Here is a 22028-nt window from a genome sequence, read left to right as displayed (position 1 = left end):
AAGACCTGAATGGAATACCTTCAGCAAAGGCTTGTGGTCTCTAAATAAGCTTCTGCAAGTGATTCACAAAGAGCAAAAGAACAGAGAAGGATACGCAAAAGAGAAAAAAGTGTGTTCAGACAAGAAGTTAAGTCCCTGAGGGGCTGGTTTCCTGTATATATATATCTAATTTCCCTCTCCTAAATTTTCACGTACATCCTACAATATAATTTCTCTCTTGATTTTTCTCTTTATCACTCTTTCTTTCTGTTCTTCTTCTTTTTGTTTCTCTGTTACCTGTCTAGTGGGCAATCTTCACTACTAGGGCTCCGCATGAACTAGTCTTCTCGCACACTTAACCCTAAACCACAAAGAGCTGCAGGTCTTTTAAGTGGGCTTATTGGGGTGAGATTGTGGAAAGAGTGTATCCAATTGAGAAGAGGTCAACAGAGGAGATTCGAGCACTTTTCCATCCTTTGAAGTTCCTGTTGAGTTGTCCGTCAGTTCCCTTGAGTCTTCTACTCCAGACTGGACTTAAGAAACTGAAGACTTTAGGTCTTTAGGTACTAGGCAGTATGATTGTGTCAGGAAGAAGAAACATCTTTCATTTGTCTTTTTTTTTTTTTTTTCCCCTCTAAAACATAGGTGGTACAGGAGTCCTGTGGTGGCTCTATGCTAAGCAACGAATATCTGCCAGTGCTGTTGAGAGTCAAATAGCCAAAGAAAATCTTCAGGCTCTCCTGATCTATGCCATTTCAGCTACAGTCTTCACGGTATGTTTTGCTAATGACCATATAATTTTCTTGTTCCACATTTCTGTTTGTCTCTCTTCTTTTTTTTTTTTTTTTAATTCAGGTGGAAGGTTTATATTACACAAGTTTTAAAGAGTTTATTTCCATTACAAGTTCTGTTGGTGATATATAAACGTATATTGTTACCTTCCTAGAATTGCTCTGTAATATCTGTCCATGTGTCAGGAGAGAGTTCCTGACCCTGCACTTTTTATCCTCTCCTGTACTCTAAAACCTCTGCATGGACCTCCATTAAATAGCTGGAATATGGAACTCCCAATTTCACTCATTTTTGTTAGATCCCAAGTTCAGAAGTACTCTGTCATTTCGGTTTATTTAAAAGTCCTTAGACTCTTCACACTTCTGAAATGAGTTGTTCCCAAACTTCTTCCATTTACACATGGGTTGTTGTGAACTGAAATGCTAACGACTACTGAACTATCATATGTTCTTTCAGCCTAGCTGTTTGTTTCAGAGACAATGACCCTGTAACTAAAAATTGTCAATGTTGGACTAACTTCCATGGCAAGTACAACACGCAATGTCTAGAAAGAAGCATTAAATCGCATTGTTTGCTAAATTTTGCAGTCTGCTGATTTTGGTGGTTTGTACAGCATAATTAAGGATGGAATCTGGCCTACCCTCATAAGTCTGAGGCTGATAACGATCCCAAGTAAATAAGTCTGAGATTACATTTCCCCAAAAGTATAATTTGGAAAATACTTTCTCACTAAAATAAGCTGTTAGATGTTTACATTTTGATCTTGTGATCTTAAAGTAGAGAATGTGTTAGTTTTCTGAGTTTGATTATCCTGGCTGTGCAAAATAATAGCTTGCTTGTTTTTTAATTCTCTAATATGCAATTTGGAAACTTCTCCCTCTAGGTTATATTGTTCTTGATAATGCTAATTATGCGCAAACGAGTAGCTCTCACCATTGCCTTGTTCCATGTGGCCGGCAAGGTCTTCATTCACTTGCCACTGCTAGTCTTCCAGCCATTTTGGACATTCTTTGTGCTTATCCTCTTCTGGACATACTGGATCACAGTCCTGCTTTTCCTTGGTACTACAGGTAAGCAGCTCACAGGCTTAATTTAAATACGGTACTGTACCGTATTTTAGCCTGTTTTCACACACACAAACAGGTAGTAATGAAAGGGCCATTGCATGTATGTTCCATCTCCCAAAACATAGATACACTGAAAGCAGTTTCTGTTCTTCATAACCTAGGTGTCTAGTATTTTCTAGATTATTAGTGAAATGTTCTTTGATTTTTGTGCTCTTCATATGACATAGTCAGAGAGCAGCAAGTGTACTCTGAATTTCTTCCTTTTATGAAGATCATAAATGAGAGCTTTGCTTGTGTTCTGTGTCTGACAGGAGCTTCTAGAATTATTCTTACAGGTCCAAATCTTAGTTACTTCAACAGAGAAACATAACAACTGCTTTTTAAAATGGGAGATCTGTGTGTTATTTTGCAGCAAGTTGTGCACAATAGAAACCATCATTCATCACTAGAACCTTAGAATTTTGAAAATTACTGCTAATCCAAATGCAGCAGTGTTTCTGGTCACACAGCTATTTCCACATAATACAAATTAAATATTTTGGATTTCATGCTCTGAAATTTTAGGAAGGGACAGAGGTAGTAGAATCTTGTTCTAATTACTGTTGAAATTTTAAGTTTTCATCACATGATGTTCTGTGTCCCTAATGAATGGCAAGTTACAGAAAATGTTTGCCTCCAAAGTCCCAGTCCCATGCTTCACTCTGCAAAGAGATTAAATCTGTAGGAGAATTTAGGCTGATACTTATGTCTAACTGACAGAATTCTTTGATAGACTTTGATTCTGCAAAGACTAGTGTATCCTTTTAGCTTCATATGCGCTCAGTTTATTCACTGATGTCAGTTGAACAAAATCTTTGTGCAAGTAAAGCCAGAGCTTTTCAGTCCAAACCAGGGGAATTGACAAGTGCACATTATTTGTGTACCAAAAAAACCCTACATTTTTTGAAGAGCTTGTTCTCTAAAATTGAGATTATTTCAATAGTTCAATTTATTTACAGGAAAAAATATTTTTTTTATATACACGTGATAGCACAGCTAAAAATGTAGAGGAGGTATTGACAATGAGAGCTCAAAACACTGGTTTTCAAGGTAAATATCTTATACACGTGATACTACTCAGCATTTTTCTGCATTCTCATCAGCAGTTTACATAACTGTTGCTTACAATAAATGTTTGTAGTGTGGGCTAGTATGGTGAAATAGGGCATTGCCTAGGATAGTTTTGACATGTACTCTAAATCATCGTATATCACGCTATTCAGATTCAAGACAGCAACAGACAAATCAAAAACAACTAAAGCAAAATTCCTTTTATAATGTTTAATTATAGGGGTTCTTGTTACTTTGTAGTGGTGGTTAGTCTTGGAAATTTTCACCATGTGGCTAAAATCTAAAAAGTGCTGCGCAGTACTGAATATGATCAGAATTCTTGACTGCTTTTTTTTTTTTTTTTTTAAATGCCATTATACTCATTGTCTCAGTAGGTGTGTTTTTCTTATGAACCATCTTCCCAAGCTTGATAATTAGTAGAAGCTAGAGCTGTTCTTTAAATGGTTATGAACTGCTAACACCATATACTTTCTTCTTTCACAGCTGGTGTAATCATTGTAGTCCTTTTCTGACCTCATTAATTTCTAGGTAATCCTGTCCCAAATGAAGAAGGATTTGTTGAATTTCGGATGGTAGGCCCTCTGAAATATATGTGGTGGTACCATGTAGTGGGACTGATCTGGATCAGTGAGTTTATCTTAGCCTGTCAGCAGATGACAGTAGCTGGAGCTGTTGTGACATACTATTTCACAAGGTAAGAATAACGTAGCTTTATTGTGAACAACCTAGAAATGGAACTAGCAGAAATAACAAGGGTTAGAGTTTAAAGGAAGAATACTTTCTTTCTGCCTGAAAGCTGAAGAGTAATTGGGTTGTATTAACTCTTCTTAAATCATGTGAAGTCCTAAAATAACCTGCTTTGCTGGTTATGGATGGCATTCTTGGTATTTAAGACTCGAAGTCCTGTTTGCCATGTAACCTGTGCGTGTTGTAATAACAGGAACAGTTGTTGACAAAACAGAATGCACCTGGAAGACCAAATTTAATGTTAATAATCAATGCTGATGAAGTCAGCACAGGTCAAAAAATAACTGACAGCAAATTATTATTGTTATTTTTAAAAATGTGCTTTAAATTAATAACCATTATTAATTCTTGTACAAGATTACTCAAGGTTTTATTAGATTCATCACTATATATGGATTCTCACAAAATCATGTACAAGTACAAAAATAATACAAAGTATGTGTGCATTAAAACTCCATATTACATTACTATATTTGTGTCACTGTTGTGTATGAGAGCATACTTTACCTTGGCTATTGTGCATGTATCTGCTAGCTGTTCAGGAAGGCAATACAGTTACTTGAACAATGCTTTTAACAAATTTCAGGCACAAGAGTTTAGCTTTACAGAGATAAGAGACTGATTTCAGAATCACAGACTTGTCCAAATAAATAAGTCCCTGCTTTAAGCTTTTGTCTCTAGCATTTGCAGACTTATCTGAAATTAAGACTGCTCAAAATTTGCTTTAAATAAGTGAAAATTAAAGTACTTGCTTTAGCTATTTAGGACCTATTAAAATAAAAAATAAAAAACTGAACATACCCTCAACAAGTTTGCCAATGCCACCGAGCTGTGTGGGAAGGGATGACGCTGTAGGGAAGGCATGCCATCCAGAAGGACCTCAGCAGGCATGAGAGGTGGGCCTATGTGAACATCATGGGGTTCCACAAAGCTAAGTGCGAGGTCCTGCATCCGAGCTGGGGCAATGCCAAGGATAAAGAGAGCTTGGGCCGAGAATGGATTGGGAGCAGCCCAGAGGAGAAGGACCTGGGGGTGGTGGTTGACGAGAAGCTCTGCAAGAGCCAGCACTGTGTGCTTGCAGCCCAGAAAGCCAGCCGTATCCTGGCTGCACCAAAAGCAGCGTGGCCAGCAGGGCTGGGGAGGTGATTGTCCCCCTCTGCTCTGCTCTCGTGAGACCCCAACTGGAGCGCTGCGTTCAGCTCTGGGGCCCCCCAGGAAAAGAAGGACATGGACCTGTTAGAACGAGTCTAGAGGAGGGCCATGAGGATGATGAAGGGTCTGGAGCAGCTCTCCTATGAAGGCAGGCTGAGGGAGCTGGGGTTCTTCAGCCTGGAGAAGAGAAGACTCTAGGCTCTGTGCAGACCGCTAGCAGAGGGTAGATTTACGTTAGATACAAAGAAACTGTTCCTTACTCTGCGGGTGGTGAGGCCCTGGCACAGGCTGCCCAGAGAACCTGTGGATGCGCCATCCCTGGAGGTGTTCAAGGCCAGGCTTGATGGGGCTTTGAGCTATGTGGTCTTGGTGGGAGGTGTCCCTGCCCATGGCAGGGGGTTGGAATTAGGTGTTCTTTAAGGTCCCTTCTAACCCAAACCATTCCATTATTCTATGTAGGATATGATATATAAAAAATCCTAGGGATATACAGCAACCACGCTTTGTTCTTGTCATGTTCTTTTAAGAGTCTGATTTTTTTAACATGGGTTTTTAAATAATGATGCAGATATTTTTCAAGTGCATGATTCAGATCACAAATGTTTAATTGATTTGTCTTTTTTTAATTGAGACTGTTATCTGAATTATATTTGATTCCTTATCTGCCCTAGTATCTTAAGATGTATCAAAGGCAAGGAATTAATTTACTATGCTGACAGAAATTCTGTTATTTTATTAATGATGAAATCTTCAATTATACTGGTGAATGCATCTGTGAAGTTATTACAAGATGCTAGAGGGATGTACGCTTGTGAATAATGAAACTAGACTGAGTGAAAAACTGCAAAAGTACAGAGTAGAGAGGATAGTTTTGTGTTGGTACAGATTGCTTAGCAATGCTTATTCTTCATCTGTAATTCTATATATTTTCTGTCACCTGAAAAGGAATGATTTTACTTTTAACTGTACCTATCATTCCTTAACGGGAATTTTAAGTTAGCACGTATAAGTTGCTCCCTACTGTAATTCTTTCTTGCATTTTAAAGTAGATTTCTAACCTGAAAAGGGACTCAGTAAAAAGGAAAGGGCATTAATTTGGAGTTTCCCTGTTCTTTTGGACATTAGCAGCTTTCCACAGCAAATTAAATGAAATTATCTATAGAAAAATGTTTTATATGTGTTCAATATTGATTCACCCTAGTAGGACGGATTCTTTGCAACTCATGCAATAACAGATCTCAGCATTGTGCATTATAGAGTCAGCAGTCAGTTATGTTAACCTGAAGAGGAGAAAGTGTTTGGGTTGTATAGGTATAGATTAGACCATAACTTTTTATGTGATTGTGCCCAAGGGAAAGTAGAATTTGGCTTCTCCCTCCTGAGCAGTAAAAATTAATTGGAAGAAAATATAGGGAAAACCTGTTTCAGTTATTAACATCTCATGATTAAGTTGCTTGGAGATTATTTTTATGTGATAAAGACTATTTCTTGGTCTTTTTTTGAATGAAATTTGCATGAAAATAATTTTCTCCCAAGCTGGGGAGTTGTTTTATGTTTGGAATGTTAACACTTGCTCCTTTAATACTTGCTTTCTTGAGGATATAATAGCTAAATTAGAAATGCAAAACATCCGGAAAAGGAAATTTACATAATAAATTAAAATAGTAATATCCTCTTCAAGAATGTCTCGATTAAGACCTGAAACAGAAGGGGAAGACAAGGCTGGCTGTTGGAAAAATGCTGTTGTTGTTCTTTACTTTTCTTTTAAAGGGCTTGAGTTTCATACCATGAAGCACAATTTAGAAGAAATTGTTATTTGGCAATAACTGAAATACATACAACTGCTAGTAAGGCTACCATTAAGATGTACTGTTTCTTTATCCTATTTCTATTATTACATTAGAGCCAAAGGTGTGACTTGCACAGGCTGTCAGTGTTTTATCCAGAATGCACAATACACACTGACAGCCAGAGGAAGGATAAGAAATTCCTTTTGCACGCTAGCCTTTCAGGAATTTGTAGCAAATCTATAGGTAGACTTTAAATATACATTGATCATTCTACTTCATTCTTTTTCTCTTTTCAACAGGGAGAAAAGGAACCTGCCATTTACTCCTATCCTGGCATCTGTTAATCGGCTTGTTTGCTACCACCTAGGAACAGTAGCAAAGGGGTCTTTCATTATCACATTAGTGAAGATACCACGAATGATTCTTATGTATATCCATACACAACTCAAAGGAAAAGTAAGAGAAACAGATTCCATTTTCTTACTGAAACTCAAGGCCTGATGTGTTTACAGATAATTTAGTTAAACCTGGAGGGAGGTCTTTGGAAGTCTCAGTTTGGAATATTTGGTCTTTCAAAGCCCACAGAACTGAGAGTAGCTGCTGGAGTTACTGAGATCAGTTACTGAAACACAAAGGAATATTGTTTTCTTGTTTTTCATGGTATCATTTTCCCCCCACACATTTTATGCTTTCCTAGGAAAATGCTTGTGCTCGCTGTATGCTTAAAGCCTGCATCTGCTGCCTTTGGTGTCTAGAAAAGTGCCTGACCTACTTAAATCAGGTAAGATTTCCAATATTCAAAAAAAAAAAAAAGATAAAAGATATAATTTCTAGAATGTAATCTGAGGCTGACACATAATGTATTGTACTTTGTAACTGACCTGAGGGGTGGTACTTAAGTTTTGTTTCCATTACTGAAATTAAAATGCAAGTCATGGCATTGGTCTTTGTTCAAAGGTGAAAGAAGGTGAAAAACAGACAGTATTCATCTTTGAGAACATTGTATGTCAACTTTAGATGAGATCTCAACAGATTTGATTAGTGGTTGGAGATGATCTCCCTTATGTCTGTTCTTCCAAGCTACATCTGATTTTCAAAATACGTTTTCTGTGACAAGGGAGCGAACCTTTTCCATGTGTAATATTTCATGTTCACAGGACAGAAAAACAATATGTAACATCAAATTGTCGTTGTCATCTACAAAGTGGAGTAAGAGCTGCAAGTTGCAAAGAGCTGCACAGGCTGGTCAGGCTACCTCATAAAAAACATTTGTTTGGCCTATAGTTCCACCTCTTAAATACATCTCTAACTCCCTTTTACAGTTATGTTTTTTTGTTTGTTTGTTTTGGTTTTTGTTTGTTTGTTTTTTGTTTGTTTGTTTGTTTTGTTTTGTTTTTTTTCCCCCTAGAAATAGAAAAAATAAAATCATAAGGAAACAACAGTGTAATCCTTGGAAATTGTCCTGGATAATTTTGAATGCAGTCTATTGAAGTATCTAGAAATTACCTTGGTGGACTTCTATGACTTTCAAAGTCTTATATTTCCAGATTTTTTTCTAACAATTTAATTGCTGTAGTGATGCCACTGCTCACCTCCTGCAGAGAAACTGCAAATTCTGTTTAATTAGTTTTTACTGGAATAAACTTGTTAATGCATAAATCATGAGCAAGGGAGGAAAAGAATGGTAATTCTCTACTTTGTATAGTCTTCTGTCAGCTGGTACATACTGATTGTTTCAACGACTCTCAAGGGAATCTTTACTCTTTAACATCATATGACATGTGCCTTTTTCAAAAGCCATGCCTGCCTTCTTTCTCCCTCCCTACTCTTACCCCTTTAAACTCCTCTTCCCACCTCCCTCTGAAATATCTGATCATCCCAAATTTTCACTTTCTTTTTTTTTCCCCCCCAGAATGCATACACAGCCACAGCTATCAACAGCACCAACTTCTGCACCTCAGCAAAGGATGCCTTTGTTATTCTAGTGGAGAACGCTTTGCGGGTGGCTGCCATAAACACTGTTGGGGATTTTATGTTGTTCCTGGGAAAGGTACGTATGCTGTATACAGCTGTTAAGGCCTTCCACGGCAGCAAGCTTTCCTTAGCAACAACTTGCACCCCCAGATACAAAATGCCTTTGAGCTCCTGTTTCTTAGCATGACTTTATCACATCTAGCTGCATCCTATAAGGAAGGGACTGAGGGTGGTTAAACAACTGATCCACTTAGAAGTAGATCCACTTCAAGCAGAGGTCATCAGAAAGGAATGGCTGAAGATATTGGCACTTTTTGCATGAATTTATTTAAGGGAGTCAGGAGAAATGTGACCAGAAATACTGAGTTTTTGATTGGTTTTGTGGTTAAAAAACCTGAAGTTTTAAGGAAAGAAGACATTTCCTCTGAATTCAGCTCTCTAGATTTTTGTTGAAATTTGATAGTTTATTGATGACCATTTTTGTCAAAATTGCACTGGAAGGTAGTATGGAAGCCTGCATTGAGGAACTGTCAGCTTAAGTTACTAAGTTACTTTTACTCTGAGGATTAAGTTACTTTTACTCTGAGAATTAAAATAGACTAGAATAATTGCTGTGGTCATCTTTTTGTCTCTCCAGGAAATGATAGAGACCTACTTTATGGAAATTTAATCCAGTGAATTATTGTTATCCTTTTAAGGATTTTGTGCCATTATTTACTAAAATACTTAATACCTATCCATTTAAATCACCTGTGCTTAAGCATTTGGTCATTAATTAAACTGAACTGTCCTCCTTATTACATTCTTCTATTAAGTCAGAGTTCAGTGGGCTGAACTTTTAATCCAGTAATTAAATCAATAAGATGTGAGGAGAAGTAAATATATAACGAAGATACAGGTGCTTTAGTGATCATGAAATGCATAATGCAGCTTTATGGAGGAATCTGAAATGTGTTAGGGAATATCTCCTTGAAAGGATGTCTCTCAAATTATTGGAGAAATGCCCAGGTGACAGAAATATTAAAATGGACAGTGCAGCATATCAAAAATGGTATCATCTAAACAGAGCTAGGCTGCCAGCATATCTTTTCTACATTCCAAGCCAGTGTTTTCATAATACAGTAAGGCTGACCTATTTTACAATTTCATGTTTCTCTGCAGTTCATAATAAAAGGTTGGGAAATGTTCAAAATGTTGAGTGGCTACAACAGTTGTTTTGTTTTGTTTTGTTATCCCTAAAGACCAAACTGGTACCCAGTGAAATATCTGTTAGGGCCTCACACACAGTGTAGTTCAATGAAAACAGAGATGATGTGCCTTACCTGAATTAGAATGATCTCTTATTTTATTCATTTCTAGTGTGACCTATAATCTAATCTACTCTGATCATTTCTAATTCTGATATACTTCTCCTTATATGGAGACAAGACAATGATAAGACAAGCTTGAAAGATGTTTTGGCTGAATTGTTTCTTCCAGCAAAATGAAACACATACTGTCTCTGAAGTCCCACACTCCCAAAACAAATAAACCAAAACCAAATGCAATTGCACATTAATTGTATGGTAATATCTGGTTCTATTTATATGTAGTTATATATTATAATTGACAGGGTAAAGTTCTTTTTTTTAGGAGTATTCTGTAACACTAGAATTGTGACAGCAAGATACAAGTATAATTGTCTCTGAAAAATACCTTTTGTGTTGACAGATGCATTTGAAACAATTCTGACTTGCGCTTGCTGGACCAACAGATAAAACATCATTCCTATTGAGGGATGTGAGGAACCAAGGCTGTAAAAATGTCATTAGCACTGGCTAAATGACATCTTTACACAAAACCCCCTAGTTTTAGGATTGGCAGAGCAAGGAGCATATAGGTTGAAACAAACAATCAGAAGGCTTCTGTCGTTGGAATTCTCGTATTTGTATGTTTTCTTCTTCAGGTCCTGATTGTCTGCAGTACAGGTTTGGCTGGGATTATGTTGCTGAATTACCAACGAGATTACACTGTCTGGGTGTTGCCTCTCATCATTGTCTGCCTCTTTGCGTTCCTGGTTGCTCACTGCTTCCTTTCCATTTATGAAATGGTCGTTGATGTCCTTTTCTTATGTTTTGCCATCGATACAAAATACAATGACGGAAGCCCTGGGAGGGAATTCTACATGGATAAAGTTCTCATGGTGAGTTTCCATTGCACTCTAAGAATATGGCTCCATAGGACTGATTTCTTGAGAGTGGGGTGAATGCACTAGCTGAGTATAAAATAAAATTATTTATTTATTTATTTATTTTTAAAACTTGGATTACCACGCTCTCTTACTCATGACTTGCTCAGCCAAGAGTGGTGTGGTAAGCATTAGATTAGTGATGCCTCCCTGCTGCTATTGACTTCTACTTGCTGACAGCTCAATGAGCATTCCTCATACAGAGTCATGCTCCTGGGTGTCATTTCTTGTAAAGGATGCAGTGCAGAACAGAAGGAAGAAAACAACGGGTAAAGGTTTGCTTCTTGTTCTTTCCTGAAAAGGACCTCTCTTGAGATGTGGAAGAGAACAAATGTCAGAATATTCAACCCCACACAGAGCTAGTGACTACGCTGAAGAAGCAATCTGAAATTGCTTCTCAGTCTCTCATGCACAGAAGCAACAGGTTTTTCATTCTGTGCTTGAGCCTTGATACTATGTCAAGGCTCTGTGCACAATTTATTTTTAATTTGTTTGTTCCATCTTATTACCAGTTCACTCTAACTGTACGCCAAGATGTAAAAATTGTGTTCCTCCAACCATTCAGTTTGTTACTGATGGTCATTTCTTGATAATGTTTTTCCATTTTAAGTGGCAACCACAGAATATGTCCCTGTAAAATGCACCCCCAAGTGTAGGCTGGTGAAAGTCTTGTGACTTCTTAGCGAATTTTTCCTTTCTTTTTTTTTCTTTTTGAATACTTGTTAGAAAAGCGTGCCAAGAATTTAACTTTATGTTTTGGTAAAACAGTACAGAATCTAGAGTATATAATGAAAATGATAGCTGTTGACTTGTTTTTTAGCAAAATGTTGTCTCAGAAGCAAATCATAGAAGCCTTGCAGGTTTCTTTAATCAACAGGAGGTGTCACAAAACATCAGCAGCTAAAGTGTTTTTTATTTGTTACAAGTGTTTATATTTGTTACAAAATGACTCTTATCTTCAAGAGGAAAGAAAAGATAGAAAGGGGAATTATTACCTTTGTTAGTCTTTGAATAGGTAATTTTGACTGGGGAAAATTTGAAGAATTTGCATTCAGGGAGGTCAACAAGACCTTGCAAGTAATTATCTCCAAGTTCTGTTTAATGGTTCTAACATTACACACAGTTCACAGGGTAGGGTGTAATAACTGGTGTCTCTGTTTTTGTGACAGTCACCCTCCTACATTCCTTCCCGATAAAGGAGAGCTTAGAGGTAAATATATAACTTAAAACAGCACACACGGACAGATACCTGTCTGGCGTCCAGTTCTTCAGAATTAGATGATGGGGACCCTTGTGGCTATCTGGCAGGCTCTTTTGATATATCATGGGCAAGTCTGAACAAGAGGAGCGGAAGAAGCAAGTTTCACTGATTTTTTGAGCAATTACATCTTTGAAGTTTTGTATCTAGATTATATGCTTGGAGTATGCCCTAAGAAAGTACTTTTCACATTATTGCTGTTTTTCAGGAGTTTGTGGAAAATAGTAGGAAATCTATGAAGGAAGCTGGCCGGGGAGGTGGAGCTGAGGGCAGAGAGCTAAAACCAATGGTAGGTGCAGATGAGGAGGTGGCGATCCTCCAAGAGTTTCACTTTTACTTCTTCTCCCTTTTTGTCTTTACTGACTGCACTTCTTCAGGAGAAGTTTTTGTTCTCTGTATCACTCAAGATGTTCTGCTTTTTCTGTTTGTGAGCTTGCCTATCACCTGGATGGCAGAGTTTTTGTCACAGCTGAGACCATCTCCTGTAAAAGTAAGATGAAAGGAACTGTGTCATATGAAACAAATGCAGTATCATTTCATCAGGATTAGTAGTGCATGCTATGTGGTATACAGACAGTCCCAACTGCTGAGTACTCTCAAAATAAGATGATGATGGAATTCATTACACTATTCTGACTTCAATCCTCTTTTCAGTCCTGAATTAAACAATTTTTGTTTATCTTACATACACTGTAAGAGCCTGAAGAATACTACTGAGCACATCCATTGTTGCAAAGTAGGACCAGGCATTTAAAGCTCTCACCAAATTATTTTATACAGCGCCAAGGGATTGTATACAGTGATTCCTTTCAACCTGCTCAAATGACATTTCTCCCAGTTGTTTGTTTTATTGCCAACTACTTACGTTGCTTGTCTCTTGTGTGCTCTTTCCATCTCACACTGTCAAATATGCAGACAGTGAACAATGCATCATTTATGCTTCTGCATCCTGTCTTACTTATGATGTGCCTGTTAGGAAGGCATTGCATGTCTGAGTAGTCCAGAATAAGGAACAGCTTTACATGGTACAAGTAACAGATAGGTAGATGAGTTTGGAAAGTGGAGAACTGAGAGCATATGATGGAGAGCCAGGCTGGGCAAAGTATGACTTGTCATCATGCAATATGACTTTGTGAGATACAATCTTCTTCCATTGTTACTTTCTCAGAATATTTGGGGCCTGACTCAGTTCCTTATCAAGTGTACATTTTGTTAATGTAACGGAATCCAAATAAGTGTGTGATAACAGTAAGAATTTTTTAAATGATGTATGTGAAGCCATGTTGCATGAGCACTTTTTGACGTGGCTGGAATGAGTTCCTGCTGTAGAACTGGTAGATGTGTAGCTTTGTGTGTTTTGCTATTTCATTATAGCATACCAGTTTCTAGATTTGCTTATGCCTAAATGCTGCTGTGTTTATACATTTAAAAAACTAATTCTGTGCTCATTTAATGTTTTCTTCAGGGAGTAATTCTAGCTGTTCAAACAGACACTTATGTTGGGACTTTCAGTGGCCTAAACACCATAAAAAATAAAGCTACCATTAAAATGGTTGAACATTGGGTTTGCAAACCAAACCCTCTGGTCACATGCACAAAAAATCTCCATCCAAAATTTTATGTTAGTCTCTAATTCAAAATACTGGTTTACAGTAAGTGGTTTTCTACTTATGCTCTCCTCAGTGCTAGCACAGACCACTAGTCAGACTTGTACTTGAGTAACTAAAGCTTGGATATTAAAACATGTAATAACCCCCTTGTAAAAAGACAAACCAAGTACTTGCAAGTCAAGCATCTTTTTGTTCTTTTAGAAACTTGATTCTAGGCACTTGAGTCTGGCAATGACAAGAAGTCCTCCTAGGACTTTCCCGGCTGGGGAAGATGCTGAGCACTTGGGACTCAGCCTGAGTGTCATGTGCTGAATTACTCCCAGTTCTGCTGCTCATTTGATAGTCTTGTTTGGAACTGACTGGGCCTTGTTTTCTCAAGAGGTCTTCCATTTTGGGGTGTTAAACTCCAGCTGAATAGGTTCTGAAGTATTAGGGCCTCAGTTACTGACAAGGGCTGCACACAGCATAGATAGTAGCAATTACTTCTTTTGTGAAATTTATAATACTTTGCCCAAAGGCATTGTTAAAGGTTTCAGATTCATCTGGATTAAGATCATTAACAAGTCTATTCTAACAGCTGCACCTGTAGTCCACAAATTGGGTGTCTCAAAATTAGATTAATTTTTCTTCAAAAAAAATAAAGTCCTTACTGTTTTGCTTCTGTTCCCTTGAAATGGATATTCTGTAGGTATGGCAATTAGTTCTATAAAAGCCAAGTGCCCTAAATGCATTTGTATTTTAGATAGGCATTTAATAGTAGAGATGAGGAAACATTTTGGACCTTCTGTCTCCAAAGAGACTGTCAAGGCACAAGAAGAAAACCTTTTCACACTTCTTTCTTTATGGTTTCCAGTGACCTCTTTGACTCAGTTTCTCCTTGTCCTTTGGCATTTGTCTAAGACTATACTGTATGACTTTGTTTTCTAGGCCTCTGGAGCAAGTTCATCTTGAAACTAGCCAGCCATATTGGAACCCATTGACATTCCAAAACAAAATATATATATACATATATACATACATATATATATATATATATAAAATAAACAGCCAAAATCAGAGAAAAGGAACAGGGATTTAATACTTTTTTTAACAATTATTTTTGTGAAACATGTACTCTTTTCATACGGGTGGCTTTTACAAGCAGCTTTATCATTGTTCCATTTTTTTTAAATTATTCATTGAAGTCATGGAAATGTTGATTCTTATCTGCTTGATATTTTACAATCTGGAGGAAGTATTGTAAAGATAATCTGAAATGATGATTGCATTTAGGGACAGATTTCCCATGACATGGCTAATCTTCTGAGTGTTTTATTTGCTTAATTTGTTTAAATTTGCATTAAATTTAGGACAGCCACATGTGAGGAAAACCTTCAAATCAAGACAAGTCTTAAATTTAGGTTTTTAAAAGGTAGTTTCAGTGAGAGTTAATTCAGTTCTAACTGGTTTGTAAGCAGTCATTTATTCCATAGCCTGACAGGGCACAGTTTTATTTGTCAGTATCAGATATCACAATAACCAACTCCTCAGGTATTCAGGTGTGTGGGAGCCCTTGCATCTCCTATTCAACGGAAACTATAAAATGGGGAATAATAATTTTTATATGCAATCTACTTCCTGTTTTCCCTTACCTACCCTCTTACCCATTATCCCCTATCCTCCCCTTGAGTTCAATAGCCTCCTTCAAACTTCAGCAGTGCTCCTTTAAGGGTATGGATTCTTCATATGAGCAATTCAAATAACAGATTATTAAAGCTCAGTCTTAGCCATACTCATGATTATTTCATGACTAGACGTAAAGATGCTGAGGATGGGAAAAGAAATGAACTGTCTTACTGTACAAAAAAGTACTGTATGTTTCATTTCATTTAATGTCAGAGAGGTCTGGGATGTGGAAGGGACCCTTCCTTGCCTGTTTTCTCATCCATATTTCTATGTACTGTAGCAGGTGGTTATAACAGAAAAGGGCAGAGAAACATTTCTTTGGAAGTGTAACTGCCAGTATAGTTATCTAAAGTCATCAAATAATGATAAGAGAACGTGTTTTTTTGTTTTGTTTTTGTTTTAAAAAGAAAGATTATTATGATTGAGATATTTGCATTTTTTCAGTCTGGAAGTTCACCAGATATGAATGCTACTATTGAATTGTTCAGCATATTGTAATGGTAAATGCTTAGAAGTGTATTGCTAAGAATTCATGATCTGTCAATGCTATATACTCCTTTTGTTACAATTTTTTTAAGAAAACTATTTTTGTTATGTAAAGTTAATATTTCAGAGCAGAATTTTTAAACTTATTGCACTAAATATAAGCTCTGTACAAATAAGTAATGCCTCAATGGTTTGATCACTCCATTCAAGAAAATCTTTTGAAAGAGACAAGCCCTTCTGTAGAAGCTCTGCAATGGAGTGGAGAGGTATGTCTAGGTAAAGAAATGCACAACTCGTATTATTGTGGTTTAATAAGTAAGCAGTTCTCTGTGCTTCCTTTCAGAGGATCAGACTTTTAAATTGCTGCCAAGGGTTTAAAAAGATAGAGTATCATGTAACTAATCAGTGCTCTTACCTTTTAGCAATAGTGGAATATTTCACTTTTGCTTCTGCAAGTCATTTGATTTGTTTAGTTTTCTTTCAGTAAGCCAATTAATAAAAAGATTTACTGTTTTCATATCACAGAAACCAAACTGTATGAAAAGTAAGAAAATAAAAGTACATTTAGAAATGCTATCTGGGGGGGGAGGCAGGGAGACAGAATTATCCAGTCTTGCAAGCATTAGACACTTGTTTATCCGAACCATATCAGTAACTCCACTGACATCAGGAGGACTCTCCTACGTAGGGAAATTGTAAGTTATACATCTGTGCATATGTGTATGTTAACTGGAACTAGAACTTCAACCTAGGATTCAAACTGGAGCACTGTCGAGGCCTCTCAATGTGAGTTAGAGGTCAGGCTATCTAGAAGAAGCAGTTGCACTGAACACTGATGTTTGTGTAGATCAGTGGGGTTTAGCAACAAAATTTTTTAAAACTGGCGCAGATGAGTCCTAGAAACTGGATTCCAAGGCTAAGAGACTTATCACATACGCAGTTGCTTCCAGAGAAACTGTAATTTCCGTCTTGTTTGGAAATTATTGGAGGTGCTTTGATCGAAGCCTTGGATTCTACTCATTTTGACAACAAATACCTGCCGTGACAAGTTCTGCAAGTTTGTGCTCTCTGCTCACTCGAAGTGGGAGCTTTTCTCTGCAATCACAACTAGGACTGCAATTGGAAACAAATTTTGTATTTTTGTATGACTTGACTGTGCACCATTTTTATAGCAGTTTATCCTGTTTTAAAAATAAATTTGTTTTATTTACATGGTGTTTAAAAGATACAGGCAACACTTTTCTATGGGTAGCTGTAATGTTTAAGTGACAAATCTATATCATTACAGAGTTCTTAATAAAATCATATGCACCATTCCTGAGTGTGTATCCGGCATGCAGAGCTTTTCAGTCATGCCAAAATGCATTCCATCCACATGCAGCCTTTCCAGTGGCCCTTTAAAGCTTTTGAATGTTCTTTGAAGTTCATGTGCAACCAGACTGCAAGCTGCCCTCTTCCAGTGCGGTCTTGTGCAAGGAGCTAAGTAGAAGGCTGGAGTCTAAAGAGACAACTTTTCAGGACAAATTTAGCCTCTGCTTTCCTCCCGTAGTGGAGGTAGCAGAGAACATTTGACACGTAAATCCCTAGTTGGCAGTAGAGTTGCTGGGGACTGCCAATTGTGATGGATTAAGTATTCTTTTTGCCAGCTGGTTATCAAGGCCAGTATGTGGACTGCTTTTTGGGAAGCAGTCTAGACCAACTAGTGTGGTGCTGCACTGGGAATAACACTGCAGGAGGAGCAGATGAGGCAGCTGAGATATAGAAATCATCTCCTTGGAAAGTCCACTGAAACAAACAGTGCTTGAGGACTGGTGCTTCAGGCTGGACAATCTGGGTTTAAAAACCAAGCCAATATGATTACTGGTTCCCAGCATTTGTTTTTTTGCAGCCAGTCTGGATCATAGCCTCTGATCAGCTAGGCTTCAAAGGAAAAAAGCATGTCATTCTTTGAATTGTTTATTTTTTCTCATTATATTACCTTCCTTTTTGTTTTTGGAAGCTTAGCAACGTGTTATTGCTTCTTTCAGCCCTAGAGAATATTTGTTCTTTTAGCTCTCATTTCTGTATTGCTCTTTCAGCAAAGGAGTGCCAAGCGGTCAAGTGTCAGCTCCCCTTGTCCCACCGATCTTAGCACATGCCTTCTCACCTTCCCAAGGCAATGATTCAGGATATCACCTGGACCGAATGGGAGGGGGAGTAGGGGCAGAGCTGAAGTTCTGAGATGTTTATTTTTGTGTGTGTGATACCACTCCATCACTGTGCTTGCTGTGATTAGGAGTGCAACCCATCATCTCTACAATGTCGGTGCTGCTCCGCAGCTAGACAAAGCATGTGATATGGCCAGTGTAGATCTGCATCTTCAGCCTTCCATTAGCTTACCTTCACGCTCCCAGCTGCCAAAAACAGGATTGGATTTTATACGTGGCCTTAGCTTGGCATGGTAACCCAAGGACTTTCTGTGTTAGGAAAGCGTGTCCTAGAAGGGACGACCTGAAGTGGAAAACCAAGTACATGTTGTGGTGGGTTGACCCTGGCTGGCAGGTAAGCCCCTACTCAGTCCCTTGCTCCCTCCCTCCCAGGAGGACTGGGGAGAGAATCAAAAGGGCAAAAGCAAGAAAACTCTTGTGGGTTGTGGTAAAGACAGCTCGTTACATTAAAGGAAAAAAAAATCAAGAGAAGAAAGACAACACCAACCAAGTGATGCAAAGGCCATCACTCGCCACCTCCCACCAGCAGACCGATGCCCAGCCAATGTCTGAGCAATGGCTACTCTGGAAAACTATCTCCCTCACTCCAGTTTTATTGCTGAGCACGGTGTTACATGGCACGGGAGAGGTTTCTGTGGCCTCTTCGGGCCAGCCATCCCGGCTGTGTCCCCTCCCAGCCTCTTGCCTACACTGTCAGGAAGGCCGGGGGAGAAAGGAGAAGGCCTTGTCCCCGTGTGAGCACTGCTCAGCAATGGGTAAGGCACCAGCGTGTTTTGGTCACGGGTCTAAAACACAGCACCCAGCGGGCTCCTGTGAAGACAGTTCTCTCCATCCCAGCCAGACCCAGTGCACAGGTCCACTTACCCAGTAGTTAATCCAAGACTCACTTTCCACGTTTCTGTACAGCACCTTCTCAGGGTGGTTACTTCTTTCTGAAAGGGCTTTTTTCAGAGTAGGCGATGAGCCTGCTCCACAGTGCTCCCTTTTAGGGAGGGAGCAGGGTATGCTGACTCTTACTCTTTCAGCACAAAATGGGGATGTAAAGCAGAAATGAGCCCTGTCTACATCAGCGTTCTGGCATCTGAGCAGCCAGCGCTGGAGACAACATATTTAATGTGCCCTCAGGGCCTGCACTTTAGTGGTTTGCTCTGAGTAGTTATGATGTATTCTATGAATGTATGTTACAGAGTCAGAATAAAATGCATGTAGCAGACATATACTCATCATCATCATCCAGTGGTCATTTGGTTCTGAATGCGTATTACATGCTGTATTGAACATAGCATAGTCATTTTAAGAAACACTAGAGATTAAAAGTAAATACCTTACAGTGCACATCCCGGTTTTGTAAATCATGGCTTTGCCTGTGCAGATACTGTTTACTAAATCTAAACAACTCAAGTCCATTGTTTCTTGAACAGCTTGCGTGTCACATTATCACTACAGAAATCCTATTTCATCTTTGTGGAAAAAAAAAAAAACAAAACACAACAACAACTCCTTCCCAAAGGAGGAAACTCCTTCCCCTCCGTGGGAGAAAAAAACAAAAAAAAAACAAAAACAAAACCCACCACTGTTTCACAAAACAAAACCCAACAGACTTACCTGAAGCATTTCTTGCACTCAGCTTGTTTGTTGGGATGATGGAAGTTTACTCTAAATATTTTTCAGTGCTCTTCCAACTATTTCACCTCTGCTGTTATTTCCATCACATTGCAAGAGAGATAATGGAGATTAGTAACTTTGTATTTCTTGTGCTCTGTAGCAAATACTGTTCTCAAGATATATTTTTTCTTTTATATTTAGAGAGATGAGGGAGGAGATAAAACTTGTCTCTTCCAGTGTGGGTTGTGTATGGAAGGCAGAATTTCTGGTCTAGGGTGGAATTGTTGAGGTATCTTGCAGTGTTTGCAAGCTGATGCAACCAAGCCAAAGCTCTTCAGAGACGTTAGGATTATGAAAATATTTCCAGGGAGAGTAGGTAGCATGAATCCATCTAAAAATACCCATTTGGAGGCTAAAATACTTGGCATTCATTTGAGAGAAATCTGCTAAAACAGAACTATCAGAAAACTAACAAACTGTCAGATTCTACTCCCCTGTCTCGCTGAAGCAGTGATGTGATGTGTGGATATGCTGAGAAGCATTTGGCACTTTTCTATAGAAGGGCAGGGCTCCCCACAGGATCGAAGTTGCAAGAATTTGAAGCAAAAGTTCTAGCTAACCAGCAGAATTAGCTTGATTTCAGTGACTTTAAAGACAGCTCTGGCATCGCTGCGTATGTGTTGGAACATGCTGGTAGCATTGGGGGTTACCATTCCTCGATGTGCCACCTCTCCCTCTGTTTTGAGTGAAATATGGGCAGGTAAGGACTATTTCAGAAAGATTTAGTGTGATTATGGAGCTGAATTATTCCTGAAATCCGCAGAAGGTAGGCACTGACTGGAGCTCCTGTGAAAGTCGCAATTTGTAACTTTCAAATAAATACTGCATGTGCTCCAGTGTTGGTATTGGATGGGTCCATCCCTGCTCAGACTGAAAAAGGAGGACGTCTCTCATTAGAAAAATAGTGCAGCAGACAGCGAGGTTGTCTGTGTGAAGGTGGGGAGGGAGTGAGGAGAACACAAAAAAGGTTGTTTTGTTCCCAATACAGTCCAGAGAGCAACTGCCAGAGGGTAGGGGGAGCCACGGAGAGCAGAATTTCAGAGGTAGAAAATATTTCCCAGGATCTTCACAGTAGTTAAGAAAACTCCCATTCCATTTCACAGACATCTCACGGCAACATCCCCTGTGCCCTGCTTTTTATTTTATTTTATTTTTATTTTTTAATTATTATTATTATTTGGCTCTGGAGGTCTTCAGAGCAATAAAGAAGGTATAATCCCATACCTATAGAAAGGAATTATTTTTATACTGTGGATTGTGTTGCTGGTTACAGTAACTGCAGTAAGGAGACAGGAAAATCTTCTGAGCAGATGCTAGAGGCTTGACAGTGGTTCAAACAATACTTGTGTTGTTGTCGCCCATCAAAGCTTCACACACACACACAAAAATAGCTTTTCATCCTCTTTCGCTCATAGTTCCAACAGGGCAGTCAAACCCCTGCACTAGTTTAGTGATTTACATTCAATAAAGATGAATTAACAAGTGCTCCTTTTTTTCCAATGGAATGCCACCTCCTTTTGGAATGGGAAAAGTAAACGTGAGACTGTTTATTGTTGTCTGAGAACTTGAAATGTTTTATACTGCAAGCTGTGAATGCAGGAAGAGAAGGGAAATTTAACAGTGCTGATCTAATCTTAGATTTTCTGTGTAAACTGACATTGTGCCAGAATACTGATGCAAAACTGTATTTTAGTCGAAGAAATGTATAGATTTTTTAATGTATCAAAATAAAGTTTGTTTTTGGTTAAATAAGAAAGAGTTCCTGTCTCTGTGGGGTGCTAAGACCTCCTCTTCCTATTAGGAGTGCTATCTCACAGCCCTGAAAGCAAGCAGAGTCCATCCAGGTCTTCGCTTAAGCTTTGCTTTGCTCTGTGCCAGCCTGCCCTTTAGATGAGAAGCTGCAATAGTGCTGCACATAGCTTTTTGTCTCCCTCTCTGTCCTGGTGCCGAGAAAAGCAAAGTGATGTTAGTGCTTTGCTGAGTTGGGTGGGATGAATGGGGTTTTGCAGAGCGAGTGTGGTTTTTTTTTTTTTTTTTTTTTTTTTTTTTTTTTTTTTTATTTCTTTCTTCTTAGTAACCTCTTGCTTCTCAGATTCTCTCCTGGAGATTGGGATCTGCCCCTTTTGCTTTACTCTGTTTGTGCAAGTAGTCTCCCCATGACCTGGTTCCTTGGCCTCTCTGAAATGTAGGCACTTGAAAGCTCAGTCCCACACAGAGCAGGCTGATCAGCCTTCACTTGCAGAAACCCCTGCTCACACCCAGGATGAAGGACTGTCAGGACTGCCAAGGCTACATGGCT

General features: G+C 38.6%; 1 protein-coding gene across 2 annotated transcripts in view; it reads left to right on the top strand.

Moving 5' to 3' along the window:
• SLC44A1 (solute carrier family 44 member 1) overlaps positions 1–21475 on the top strand; it is a 67449-nt gene extending 45974 nt beyond the window's left edge. Inside the window, exons 8-16 of one of the 2 annotated variants that reach the window (XM_082783365.1) lie at positions 625–752; positions 1655–1841; positions 3477–3642; positions 6937–7093; positions 7335–7418; positions 8550–8687; positions 10557–10793; positions 12305–12385; positions 14634–21475. In XM_082783365.1, coding sequence (XP_082639491.1) covers positions 625–752; positions 1655–1841; positions 3477–3642; positions 6937–7093; positions 7335–7418; positions 8550–8687; positions 10557–10793; positions 12305–12385; positions 14634–14657 — 1202 coding nt within the window. In that variant the 3' untranslated portion in view covers positions 14658–21475. Of the gene's footprint in view, positions 1–624; positions 753–1654; positions 1842–3476; positions 3643–6936; positions 7094–7334; positions 7419–8549; positions 8688–10556; positions 10794–12304; positions 14595–14633 lie in introns of those variants that run through there. The other variant, XM_082783364.1, reaches the window with a different exon arrangement.
• The last annotated feature ends 553 nt before the right edge of the window (positions 21476–22028 follow it).

This window comes from Aythya marila (genome assembly GCF_965140915.1).
Source record: "Aythya marila genome assembly, chromosome: Z".
Taxonomy (NCBI): Eukaryota; Metazoa; Chordata; class Aves; order Anseriformes; family Anatidae; genus Aythya; species Aythya marila.
The sequence above is the reverse complement of the archived record's forward strand: the minus strand, read 5'-3'. Positions and strand labels throughout refer to the sequence as shown.